This window comes from Athene cunicularia (assembly GCF_003259725.1).
Source record: "Athene cunicularia isolate RWA chromosome 12 unlocalized genomic scaffold, athCun1 chr12_part1, whole genome shotgun sequence".
Classification (NCBI taxonomy): domain Eukaryota; kingdom Metazoa; phylum Chordata; class Aves; order Strigiformes; family Strigidae; genus Athene; species Athene cunicularia.
In genome coordinates this window covers 21489048-21503450 of record NW_020799116.1, presented here as the reverse complement: position 1 = coordinate 21503450, position 14403 = coordinate 21489048, and the positions used below count along the sequence as shown (strand labels likewise).

At 37.7% G+C, this 14403-nt stretch overlaps 2 protein-coding genes across 3 annotated transcripts in view; one reads left to right on the top strand and one right to left on the bottom strand.

Annotated features, from left to right (window-relative positions):
* SYN2 (synapsin II) overlaps window positions 1-14403 on the bottom strand; it is a 127546-nt gene that overhangs the window by 59727 nt on the left and 53416 nt on the right. The window lies entirely within an intron of this gene.
* The window catches only part of TIMP4 (TIMP metallopeptidase inhibitor 4), a 30585-nt gene continuing 20421 nt past the window's right edge, over window positions 4240-14403 (top strand). The window contains exon 1 of one of the 2 annotated variants that reach the window (XM_026857880.1): window positions 4240-4812. In XM_026857880.1, the coding sequence (XP_026713681.1) occupies window positions 4683-4812 (130 nt within the window). In that variant the 5' untranslated portion in view covers window positions 4240-4682. Of the gene's footprint in view, window positions 4813-4938; window positions 5000-14403 lie in introns of those variants that run through there. The other variant, XM_026857881.1, reaches the window with a different exon arrangement.

Here is a 14403-nt window from a genome sequence, read left to right as displayed (position 1 = left end):
CCCACAGATCTCTAGTAGAAATTCTGGAGAAAATTTTACAGAGACAAATTATATTTTGATTCTGGTATGTCAGTGTGTCATTCAGTTGCTACCATTCTACAAACTGTTCAGCAAACTGCTGCCTCTAAAATCAAGTAACATTTTGCACCTCATAAAAAATTTTCCCAAATTGCTGTGACTATAAACTGGATGGGTTATTTTTTTAACTGTAGTATTTAGGAAGTGACAGCTATAAATACTCTCCCTTTTGAAGCAGGCTGTAGTACATATGGAGGCACTGGAATTTAAAATCCATGACAGCTCATCTATTTTGTGAAATACTATTCTAATTTTGAATTTTTCTACATGATTATGAAAAAATAGGAGGTAAAAAATAGGAGATAACACACTGGTACGGGTCAGGCAAAGGCAGTGCTGTTGGTGGATTACCCTGCAGACCTGCGATGCTGCAAAAAGCTGGCAGGGGAGAGGTGAGAGCAGATACAGTGAGGAAGGGTGGGAAAGAGCATGGAGCAGAGGTGATCTGGCAGTGCTGCCTCTCCCCATGCCAGCTCTAAGGGTCATGCACTGTACTCATCACCTTTTGCCCCTGGTAACTCCCAGGGAAGAGATAAAAATATCATAAAGTCAGTATCAGTTTGCTCTGGAGTTCAGGGGAAGCAGTAGTTCACTCCATGGGACTCTGCATGTGTGGCATCCCACAGAAGGAGACCTAGTGTTTTTAATATGGGTCTCTGGGGGCTATTAGAAAAGAATGAAACAATGATGGTGATTAATGACCAGAATGCTGTTGATAGATGCTAATGCTTCATAGTAAAAAGGATCATGACAACCCACAGTACAAAAAAACCTCTCCAGGACTAGAAGTCCTGTACAAAACTAGAATTCCTATTTAGAAGAGATGAAGCTGATCATAAATTTGACTGTAGTCACGTTTCCTGCCTTGTTTTGATATTGTACACATTAACAAATAGAGTGGAATATCCCCAATCCTCTTTATTTTCTTGCATTTTACTAGAAAACAGAAATTAGTTGTTCAACACTAGACTTACTTAGTTAGACAGAAATGAGAAAGTGCCAAGTGTTTTTTCTACCGTGTCAATAATGAATTGAAGGGATCAATGACTATCCCTTTGTACATGAACTTTTCTGTTTCTTGTAGTACTAGTTGTATCAAAATATAACCAGGGAGTGGGCACTATTTCATCCTGCTACCCTTCATCCTTCACTAGTGTTATAACATAATTTGCTATGATATTATGGCTTACTTATCAAACTACAGGAAAAATGACATCCGAACATACAGCATAGTGAAAGAAGCCCTGTACTGTTAGTTCATTTATACAAATAGCAAAAAGACTGTTCTTTTTCTTCAGTCTGCTTATATTTACAAAATGTTGGCTGTAATTTCTCAACTATTATTTAAGATAGAAGATCATTTTGCTTAAAAGTTAGTCAAGGAATATTTCTACATCTTTTGGGAATAATCTTTCTATTTTACAAGGTCAAGACCTAACTAAGAGAATCAATGGTGAACTTAGGGTTTCCTTTAAAGTCTCTAAAAGTAATTTTCATAGTACAATGACAAATACTAACAATACACACTATAAAAAATGACAATGCAGCTTTAAGCTAAGACCGAATGCTTGGTGATACTGTTCAGCGGTAACAGGTACTCAAGCGCTGTACTGATATCAGTAGAAGCTACAGGTAATATTTGTCTCCTCTGACAAATGGAGTAAAAATGCATTTTCTTGTATTTGTGGGAGCATGTTCCTGAGTACAGAAATTTCCGGACTTAATTAAAATCCATTTCAAATGCTATGATGTAAACATGTCTTAGTCTAAACTCTGATAGTAATTTGACAAAATTGAGTTTCAGAATGAAGATTTATCACAAAATAGGAGTTTTGAAACGGAGGCTTCAAAAATTGTTGGCCTTTTGCATTTTAATGCTAAGATTGTATCACTGTTGTTAGCAGAAATGAGAGATACACCTACCAAAAAACCTGCTCATTAATTAGACTTGTGTGAGAAGCAGAACAGCCAGTTTCAAGTGCTGGCTTTGAACGAGTAAGTCTCTAATAATGTACCCTTGGACTGACTGGTACACCTACCTGCCTTTCCTGCTGTTGTCACTAGTTCTTTCCTGCTGGGTTGAGAAACCTTCTAGCCACAGATCTCACTAAAATCCACATCTCCACTGAAAGGTTGTCACATACAGCGTGTTCCAAGCCTATCCCTTCCAATGCTGACTGGGTGTAGACATCTACAGGGAATATATTGATCGAGAACCTCTCTTATGCTTCTCTAAGTGTAATCATGCTTTAAATATTCTGCCTATGTACAGATGGCTTTCAAAGACTTAAAAATCCAATTGGATTATTTCAAGGGTAGCTGCAGGCAACACAATGTAAGGTTGTAATTAAAATGTGGTTTTATGGCATTTGCACAATTACCACATGGGATTTAGTTTTAGCACTTTTATGTTTATACACATTCAGTTGAATGCATTTAATTCTCAGTTAGGTCTACAAGATAGTTGTGAATTAATTTTTAACTTGTCACAAAATTATTTTTAAAATGTTGTTATGAGCATAATATTTTTAGCTTGATTGTACAATTAGTTTGTACTAGATAGGAAAGTCCTCAGGACATGCAGAGTGTAGTAGTTTGATGTGTTATTCTGGACAATCTTAGGCAAAATGTGCCTTAATTAACCATCAAGTAGGTATACCTGCATGTTCGATATTAGAAAAGAGAGTTTGCCCAGCATATTTCTTTATTATTTAAATTTTACTGAAACAGTAATCAAACTGGTCTATTTAAATCATCTATAGCAGCAGTCATGTGATGTCATCTGGAAGCCAGTCAATGGCTCTCAGTTAATTCCCTCCTCACTTTCCAGTCCCACTGCCCTAGGTTAGACTTGAAAATCAAGTCCTAGAATGACTGTCCACAGAGGCCATTAAAATACTTACTTGTTTGGGGGTTTTTTTTGTGACCTTCTTGTAGCTTGAACTTCTTGTGTAAGGTTTTGGCCTCACATCTTTTTTATCTTTTCACTCATATGAAAAGCTTCCTGAAAGAAATAAGTTTCCTCTAGGTAAGAATTGAGACCTTAACAGGTCTAAATTGTTTTCAGGTGTTAGTCTGGGACTTGGATCCAACCTTATGATTTGAAGCCAAAACTTCAGACTAGAAAAATAAAAATCAAAGTATGGCTGCTTGAACTAAGTCAGGACATAGTGTACAACATTCCTGGCTCAGTTCTGAATGTGGATGTAAAAATCTAAAAATGAGACCCAATTCTAACAATTCTGAATGTGTATTTTTTTTTAACAGGGAGTGTGTCTTGGGGTAGGAGGGGGTGGGAGGAAAAAAAAGAATCAGAGCACTAATTGTGTAAAACTGACCTCTTACTGTTCAAAAAGAATTAAATGTGCTGCTGTGAAACATGTACACACCTATATAAAGATAACAAGCTACTTTATGTACACTTAAATCTCAGCCTCAACAAAATGAATTTTCATGAGTCTGGACTGAAATGGTTCAAATTATGTTAATGAATTTTCAGTTACTAAGCTTGATTTGTGAAGTGACAAAATAGGCAATCCTTTAAGCAGTTCTGTCCTGCATGTCAATCTATAGATGTATTTTATTATTCTCTAATCAAACTTTATGTTGTTCTCTCATGAAACAACTTCTTTATAAAAAGGGGGTGTAAACATGTTACACATATCCAAAACACTACAGTAAGAAGAGATCTGAAGTTGAAAAAGATTTCCCAACGCTTGCATTTATGTCTATGTTCCACGTATAGCATGACACAGACACAGATTTGTGTTGATTAGGATTTACATTAATAAGGAATGCAGAGAAAGAGTCGTCCCTCCAACATACACCATTGATATATTTTTCCTTGTTATTTTAAAATAAATCTGTGATGAAATAATTAAAAAATGCCTTTTATCGCAGCTTTCATTTTAAATTCATTATGCCTTGTAACTACCAATTGTTCAAGGCTCACAAATAGAGCATTGAAACATTTCCTTTTCATGAATGAAGTTCTGTCCAGCCTGCAAACAGGGACGTCATTTCAAGAAAATGCACAGAAGTGCAGGGGAAGATCAGGGACTGCAAATGAAAACAGAGCTTAAAAAAGGACAGCTTTGTTTACTTGACCAAAATAGAGTAGGTAGCAGAACTAGTTTTTAAATTCAGACTGGAAGCAATTTTACTATTTAGAAAAAGAGAAAACCTTTCTCCTGCTAAGATCATAAAAATCAGCTTTAGATACTCGTAAAAGATGTTTTTGTAAAGGCTTTTCATTATTAATAGTTCTCCTAACTCACAGAGCCACACAGCAGTGCTTACCAAGGTAACCTCTCCTCTGGTACAATAACTTTCACCAATGATGTGCTTCTTCCTTAAAGGAAGGCGGAGTTAGGAGTTAGTGTCAGGGCCATAAATAAGAGGGTCCTATGTCAGGGAAATTAGAAGTCAGTTAACATGAGGGTGTACTCGGAGTGAGCATTAGAGGGCTTTCCTAAACCATCCACGTCTGCTGAATTTGAACTGCACGCGGAAGAAATCAGCGAGCCCTTAGGAGGCTGAGACACAAACCCGCCCGTAAGAACGCACTTTCTCCTGCCTGGCCGACTCGCCGTGCTGAAGGCAACATGCCTGCTGTTCCCAGGACCCTGCTGCTGTCCGCGCTCCTGCTGCTGAGCCCGCGCCCCGAGGAGCTGGCGGAGGGGTGCAGCTGTGCCCCCGCGCACCCGCAGCAGCTCATCTGCGACTCGGCTCTAGGTGAGTGCCAGCCGCCGCGCTTCCACCGCGCCCGCGGGGAGAGCACGCAGGCACTCCCGCGGCTCTGCACTGGGGGGTGTACAGCTCTAGAGGAACGTCTTTGACCAGGTGGCTTCGTCTCTGCAAGGATTTTGAAACGGAATGCCTGCAGAGATCCCTTTGAAAGAGAGGGCTATGGGAAAAAGTGGTACTAGCTGTTCTGCTTTTCTTGTTTTTCCAGGACATTTTGTGGTTACAAAGTGTTGAAATTGCTGTGCTATTTAATGGCTTGGAGTTGGTGGATTTTTTGTGTGTGTGTTTTGTTTTGTTTTGTTTTGTTTTTTTTTTTTTTTTTTTTTTTTTTTTTTTTTTTTAATAGAAATGGCTTCTCTGTTAGGTCCTAACTTAGAGTAAGCAGGGAAGAATACCTGAACTTTCAAATGGCTACTCTTAACAGTATCTCTAACAGAATATTCTATCTAAATATGTCTGCTATGTGTAAACTGTGCATATAGATATTTTTAATAGCACTTTGGGGGGAAAAAAAGAAGACATTTGCTCCCCCCACCAGTCCCCCCAGTCCCCAGTGATAACATATTGAAACACTTGATCATTGTTCTGCTAGACTGCAATTTCTTTAATTTGTGGTTGGGTTTTGTGTCATTTTCGAAAAATACTTGAGCAGAAAACTGATAGGCCCTTTATTTTCTGCAGATAAACTAGCTACAGTAGTTCTGTATAAATATAACTTTCCAGGCTTTAGGACAATTGTGTTTCATGATACTCAGTCAGCGCTGTGGTTGTCAAACAACTTATAGAAAGAAACTAAAGATCTCAAAATTAGACTGCATGGGGATAAGAAAATGTGACATTTTGCAGTCTTTTGATTTCATTAGCTCAAGCTAAGGCTGGTTAGCTTCCATCTAGTGTGAACAGTAAATGTAGAACATGAGTTTCCAAAGTGTCACAAAATTAGCATCTCTATGGGGCAGGGAATACCTTCTGCATACTGATTAATTGCTTTCATACCCTGACAGAAAATCTTTGTAGCCATGACAAACTCTAAGCTCTGTTTGTGGCCATCAGTTAAATTGTTTTTAATCTGCTCATGTTAAGCAATCTTTTTCATTAAGTTACCTACACCAGGCATTACAAACTTGGGGTTAAGGTGTGAAAGAAAATAGAAGTTGTGTTACCAGAAGCTTAACTATACATGTATACATTTAACTGTGTTAGCCTGCTGCATTCCTATACATAAGAAAATGACAGTTTTTCAACAGACTTAATGTAGAGATTTTCCTAAGTAAACAATTTCACAATATAGAGGAAACTCAAAATACTCATTATGAGCCATTTTCCTTAGGGAAGCCATTCTGGCCATTCTTATGATATATATTTAGATTTATCCCAGTCTTAGATACATTTTACAAATGATAGCTATATATATATGTTACATTTTATTTAAGTACTGAAGATTGTAAAATAAAACTATATTTGGACTTAATGCTCAAGCTCTCACTTCTATAAATATTCCTACTTAAGTAAATGGCATCTTTTGGCTAAGGAATGTTTATATCACGGATCCCTTTGTTTAATATCCATCATTTAAAAATAGCATTTCTATATGTTATAAAGTGATAGAGACATGTAGATATTCCTTCATGTAAATATGTGTATACATATATTTTTATATACATTTGCATATATGTACAGATAAAACCTGCTCTGAACATTGATGGATGAATTATTTGATTTGCTTTGGCCACAATATCTTGCATAAGCAGAGCAAAATTATTTTAAAAGAGCTGGAGAAGACCAGTGGAGTTGTCTGCCCTGTGTAAAAGAAACCCCCACTAACCAGTTTGGCAAAGACAGCTCGTCCATTCCTGATGCCAGAAGACTTCTTTTCTTTCCCAGCGTGTCTAGGCGAAGGTGGTGGGCTGGGTCTGCCCTGGGGAAGGGGGCAGCCCCCGGCTGGAGTGCTGGACACAGCCCCATCCCTGAGACCGAGGGCTGTGCCTCCTCAGTTTGCTGAGTTTTAAGCAAGGCGGGTGTGAAGCCACACCTGTGTCCTTACGGCCACTCGGTTCTTAGGAGGGACTGTGGAACCCAGGCCATGCAGTAGCATACCTCAAACTTCTCCTGTTAATACCATCATACGTAAAGATTTTTTTTTAAAGAAGATTAAAGATTAAATTGAAGAACTGTACTTCAATTTCAACACTGTCATGCTTTCAAAATATTGATAAACAAAGGAAGGAATAGCTCTTCAGCTACTAAAATCTATGGGAGATGAATACTAATCCAACTATTTGCTGAGACTACTCAATTTTTTCAGTTATATTTATGTTCATCCATCTCTGTACCCACAAACACATTCAAGTATTTCCTTGCAGAATAAAAACCTGGCACATCCCATTAAAAAAAAAAACCCCAACCATAACACGCCTCTAAATTCCACAGTAAAGTAAAAACTGAGACAAAGTCTCAGTCTTGCTCATAGAGCTACTGACCATTATATGTACCTCAGTTACTGCATTATTTCTCAGTATCACTATATAGCTGTAACATTTTAAATTTCCTTTAGGATCACTTGTGATTTGGGTGGAGTGAAAATGGAGGTGGAGGGGGTTAGACATTACTTGAGCCACTAACTGAATGTGTGAAGCTACTCAGATACCTTAGCATTTATATGAGATACCCAAGAAAAACAAGCAGAGAGATTAAGTAAGTCTCGGACAAGCTCTTTTCACTTTTACTTTTGTTCCCATGATTAGTGGTGTGACACTTGGTCTTCTACTGTCAGGAGGCTTCGTGGGAGGCTTCGTGGCTTTACTCTCTTTCTAAATGCCCACAGCTACCACACAACCTGAGTAGCTTGATAGAAATCACAGGCTTTCTTACAGACTTAGAGAGCTTCTGGTCCTGCAAGGTGCTGGCCAAACCTAATATAAGGAAAGAGTGAGGAGCCCTGCAGGTGCTACACGGTTGTAGACTGCAGGAAGAGCAGTAACGATGAGGAGTGAATCACGAGTGCCATGCCATTCCTGCCGTTTATCTGACCTTGGGTTTGTTAGTTGACCTGCCCAGATTAGCCTTAAGAGGGTGTAATTATGTACCAATTTGAGCAGTTTCATGAACTTCTCAGTCGGTTTAAATTTCACTTCAAAGAGAGGTAAATCCCCATTTGTAGGAAGTGCCTCGCACCATGAAGATACATAACTAAAAAAAAAAAGGGGGATACATTCCTCTTGTGTTCTTCCAATGGTGCTGAGGCCCTCCTAAAGGGGAGTGCCTTCAAACCCCAAGGAACACCTACACTTCTCAAGAGGACTTTCACTGGAAATGGAGGTGGGAGGTGTATTAAATAGCAATTCCATGCACTGCAATGCTGGTTGTCAGTGCTGAGCCCCACCCCCCGGAAGAATCCAGGAGGCTGCCTCTTCGCAGAAATCAAAAGTGATGAGGATGTGCTGTTTTACATTTCAAATTCAGCAGCCAGGCACCATAGTTTCAAGCCAATACAAGAAAATTCCTCTGATAATGACTTTTTTTGGAGAGAACCACGGATGCAATTGAGTTTATCAGATAGTGTCAAGATAACAGATTTCCCTTTTGCCTTTCAGTCTTCCTGGACTCAAGTCTAAACCTATGTTTCCATCAGGTTAGACAATCTGTATATGTGGAGAGAACGGATTCCTTTCTAAAGTTTGCCACTTTTAATTGGTTTTTGCCACTTAGGCATAAGCAAGGTTATATTTTGGACAGTAGAACAAATATGTAAATACTTTGCATTTCTGAGTTATGTAACACGAGTATGCTACCTTTAAAGTTAGATGTGTTCCTTCTGATTATAACTGTCTTACTGTTGTTTTTCTTAAACATCTATCAGAAATGCTATTTTTACTGAATATTGGGCACCACACTCCAACAGAAATTACTAACAGATCTTGAGTACAAATAAATTTATAATATAGCTTCAGAGAATAGTTCTATAGCTTTGGAGAAGAGTGGCACATTTCAAAATATGATGGAAGCTTTACAGCTGGAGCTTGGCAGAATTTTCAGCCTGTTAAAAATCTCATAAGATCACTGAGATCAGGCATTGTAAAGACGTGCCAGATGATACATTAAATTTTAATCACATTTTAAAAAAACAGTAAAAATTTTATTTAAATATACCAGAATTAAATTTTCAAAGTCAGCTCCTCTGGGATAAAATTACAATATACTATTTCTTTATTATTCAATTTCATATTAAAACTTTCATGGCTCAGTGTCCCATGATTTTGCCTCTCTGCAATATAATATCTAGTTTTGTACTGGAATGGATTAATTTGTACATTATTAAAGTGGGAAGTAACTTTGCCTGATGGGAAAAATCAGCATTGGAAAATGTATTAGAAATGCAGACAGTACTTCTTCCAAGTTAGGGGAGAAAAGGTGAACAGTCAAATTAAAATAGACTTTCTATTTTATTCTTACTATATTACGTTATACACAGTCACCACATTCTTAATCTCACAGAGTCTACTTGCTGTGAGCAGTGTGATTATGCAGATACTGAGTACCCGCGTGTTTCGGTTGATGAGCACCTTCAGTGTGGGGTTTGATACAAAATTAAGCAGCTACGTAACTAAACTTTGTGTGTTTGGGAAGAGTACAGTGTTCATACAAGCAGTAAGAACCACACTGTGTAACAAAAGACCATTAAAGACAGGGACGCAACAGACATTAGTCTTTCTTGAGGGATTCAAGAGTCTCCCGTAAAAAAAATCCCAACCCTTGAAGCTGTTGTTTGAGGGAACGGGCAAACGGCCTCGCTGTGGGTGGCTGTTGGCAGACCCTGGCAGGATCCTGGGTCACAGGCCATGCCTTCAGGCACCCCACTGACAGACATGGGGTCACACAGTTCATATTCTGGAGTTGCCTACAGTCTTGTAGACATCTCCTCCATGGCAGGGAAAAATTATAGTACTTGGCATATGATCTACACTTGTATTATTGTCCGGCCAGACAGAGGCAGATCTTGCTGCTTCACAGCAATGCCCTTCCTCTAGAGTGGAAACCAGTGACAATAATGCATAGGTGTATTTCTAGAGTAACTTGTCCCTGACCGGAAAGGATTGTGCAGCTACTGTTTCAGGGCTCCCACACAGAAATGAAAGCTGAGTTTCTATTCCAAGAACTGTGAATTTGATTGCAGAAATAATGCACTGGACTGTTGCTGTTCTAGTTCTCTCTCAAACAACAGGAAAAGCACAGCACCTGAGCATGTTTCTTGCAAGAATTATCATGATGGAGTTGCACGACTGTATTAATGCCTTTGAAAGAGCATGCTGCCAGAACAATATTTTCAGAACCCTGATTATATTAACCAATGAATCATACTAAATCCAGCTAGAAATTATACTGGTCTCAAAAGTAATGTTATTTATGGTTAAATGCAGAGGTGAAATGAAAAATGAAAAATGCCTCATGAAAATGAGGCAATTCTCTTACCTTCATGTCCTCAGCAAGTGGCTGAGAAAAGCTGAATTCCAGTCCTATGCTTGATAGTCCCACAAGTGTTCAGAAAACAGTGTTGGTATGTAGGAATCATTCACAGCCACACCCTTCCCAATGTCCACTTTTTGTTATATGACTAATATTAAGTTCATTAACAAAAATTATTGAGAAGTAGACATTTTACTCTTAACTCACATTTCAACAGACGTGTAAATGATATAAAGACCAAAACCACCTTTCACCTATTTTGGCTGTATAATGTCCTACCAGAGTCCGTTATACAAAAGGGGATAGCTTTCTTAACTTCTGTAAGTATGAAAGAAATACATAGTAATTTTTCTTACTTGTCTCTTATGCATACTTTCATATACATTAACAGTATTTTCAAATAAAATTTAAAAAATCCTAGACAACAAGAATCCCAGGAAGTTATTTAGCTTAAAGTAGGTATTGATGCACTTCAGAATGAAGCTCTTAACAAAGAAAAAAATATCTGCAACCCTGCAAAGGCCCATCACCGGTACAAATGCTTGCATATTACAATTAAGATATAATTGAAGTACATATAAATTTCTTGGCATCATAGCCTAAAACTTCTAAATGCTTTCAAACCTACAAAGAAATGACTGCACAGACTGCAGAGATGCCGTGCTGTTAATCACTACTTACAGCTACATGTATTTGTACCTGTCTTTGCCCAATGTTCAATAAAGCACCTCAGTATTCATGTTCAATGAATTGTTGGAGTGCTGCTTGAGCAGTTTGAGTCTTTCCATTTGCAGCTAACATTTAACAAAGTATTAGTGAAAGAGTTTCCAAGGATAAACACCAAATTTCCTGTTGGGAGTAGGAAGTATTACCTGAATAAGATCTACAAATAACCCTATATCTACTTGAGGCTTAAGACAGAAGCAAACATTTTGAGAACTTACTTCAGAATTCCATGTCTAGTTAACTTACTTTTCAGTTCCAAATTCAAGACGTCAATTGCATTGCCAATATCATGCAACTCTAAGGAATAATTTCCAATCTTCTGTAAATCACTGTTCTTTAGAACCCTGCCATTTAAGCATGAAAATGGGGCTCAGTCTGGAAAAACGCAGTCACTCTCCCCTCCTTTGCTTGAACTTTTTCATGGCAGTGTTTCCAACTGCTTAAAAGTTGTAGCTGTAAAATGAGGTGGCATCATGAAATGGAACAACAGGACAGAAATTTAAGGAGCCAAATCCACTGAGCACAACAATCCTGTCAATTAGAATGTAGTTGACAACTGTAAAATAATTCAGCTTTAGTGAAAAAAACACAGCTGAGTATTGTGTAGTAAAATAAAATCTCAGAAGAATTATGCTAGTTGCTTAATTTAGAAGTAACTCAGTAACACCGACTCATTGCTGAGTATGTTATAAATGCAGGATAAGAAAATTCAGGAACTGTGCTGCTTTTATTGAAAAGCATGCATTATAGTGCTAAGAGTCTAAGCCCCAAGATTTCGAAAAACACATTGTACACACGCTGTGTGGAAAACAAAATGCAAGCTTAGAAACAAAGATTAAATAATATACAACAGAGAACATGAAAGACTGCCAAACTCTTAATCCTATTAATCTACCAACTTTAATCCCTAACTTTCTCATTAAAATCTATCTCAGTAATACGGGGTTTCTTCCACGTGGAGGAAGGGGCATGCAGCTATGAATGGAAATCTACAATAACATAATGTATGTTGTTCTACAGACTTTAGAGTATAAAGAGAGTGTTATTCTTCAGCTGAAATTAGGCAGATGTTGATTACTAGTCAAATGATGTGGTATTTGAGGCTTGTGAAGTAGAGAGAAATATTTCTGGTAACATGAGTAGCAGCTGTAAAAACAGTGCAGAAAAATAAAACTGACCTTGAACAACATTAGGAAATCATGCTATTTTTTAGGTAATATTTTAAGTTAAAAGAATACCACACATCTGTTAAAAATATACTCACCTCTTCTATTTGAAAGTTTATAAAAACTAGATTTTAAAACCTCACCCTCATAAATTTAATGTATTCTTCTAATTAAAAACACCACACAATCTTCTTGTTCAACAAGGATCAACCAAACCTGATCAACTCTTGCCTTTGACACGAGGAATTTTTGCATCTCGAGCCAAAATCACACAGAGATTCACAAAATCCTGACCTACCTGAGAGTCCTAATGAGCTTAAATATAGGTCTCCTACATTTTGAAAGCCTCAAAGGGAAATGCATTTTGGATGCAGACTAGCACAGTTTTGTGCTAATAAAACATGAAAGACTAACCAAACTCTGCAAAGCATTTACATTGAAGTATAACAGTGCAAATTAATATCCATAATGAAATGGTGATAAAATAATCTTTGGTATGTGCTGTATCAACTTCAGAAGTATTCACGTTTTTTTCAAGATGATGAGTTTTTAGAATGAAGCAATTTTTTCTGAATAAAAATGCCATGAATAACAATGAATGATGAAGTATCCTAATTTATCATCTAGAAAAGAAAGGTGTTTTGCTACTGTCCTGTGTAACCAAAACATTTGCACAGTGGCTATATTAATTGGGTAGAGGGACCCATGCTGATTATCATATTGAACCTTTTCAAATGTATCTGTGACCTTTCCTTTCAATGTCCAATACGTAGGTGTATCTCTTCCTTTTTCTCTTTGTTTTCTATGTTGCATTTGGCTAATAGAATTTAGATCTGGCCTAATGCTTACTTTAAATTAATCTTCCCCTTCAGAAATTTCCATGGAGTTCTTTTAGCCCAAGTGACAAAACTTTACTATAAGGATTTGATTTTTCAGTTACAGTTATGATTGGTACATCACCACACTTACCTTCTCATGCACCTGGAAGCCCCACCAAGACTAGGCAATACTTTTCCATATGTTGCTTTCCAAGAATAAGGAAAAAAGCCTACTATTTTTAGTTATGTTCTTCAACAAACTCTGTGGTTACAGATCCAAAACACTTGTGTCCAAGTAGTTCAGTGAGTTCCACTATTTTTTTTTCCCTGTGATTTCAGAAACTGTGGTTCAGTTAATTACTGTGCTGCTGATTTAGCTACTTTACAGGTGGATATAAGCATTTATTGATGGAATATCAGAAAACTAAAATAGAAAGCAGGAAAAATAAAATTGCCTTTACATCCTAACTAGCACAAACATCTTTTGAACTAAAGATTCTTTGACTTTGGGTGTAGGAGCTGTGGAAAAAGAGTGACTATTAGCAGTGTAGACCTGCAGATAAGACATCCACCCATAAACACAGAGGAAAAGATTTTTTCAGATTTACTGAATATTGGTCCAGCTTTGCTGCTGCTGCATTCTGTTTATATCTAGAATCGTACTAGTGCTTCAAACATCGGAGTGATGTCACAGTTTGGAAATGAAACTACTGTTTGCTGGTCTGTCTTGTTGAAAGATAAATTGATAGATAAGCTGTTTGCTAAACACGTTTGATCTTTTTTCAGCTGTCTAAAGATCATTCAATAGCATCTTGCCTGGTTCTCAAAAGAGACAAGAGAGTAAAGGGGTTTAATGTTAGGTTTCCATGCTCAAAAGAGTAAGGATGATCTGGCATCTCAGCAGATAGCCCGAAGTAATCATCGATCTCTCTATTGAAGTCTGAAACATATAAAAGCTTGCATAATAATTCATAAATCAACATAATCAACAAAAGAATGGCTGCAGTCTCCTTTATGTTGTAAAGCATCAAAAGCAAAAACTGCATGGAACACCTGCACTGCATGGCGGTGACAACATCAGACATGGGAAAGATCTGCCAGATTTATTCTCAGCAGTCTTGCTGCTCTGTCTAGCTCATCACCAAACTGGTATTATCATCAATAACTTGGCAGCACTCCTGTGAGAATCTAGGTCATCTCTGATCTCCCACGAACACTGCACGAACCACTTTGACAAAATGCATCAGACTTCATTCAGGACCTAGACTCAACTTCCAATCTAGCCCTCCCCCCCTCCCGCAAGATCTAGAGTCTAACTATATCTATAGTCCAACTACAGAAGAAAAAAAATATGCGAATACTATGAAACTATCTTATGGAGGTGATCATGGTGGCCAGCAAACTAT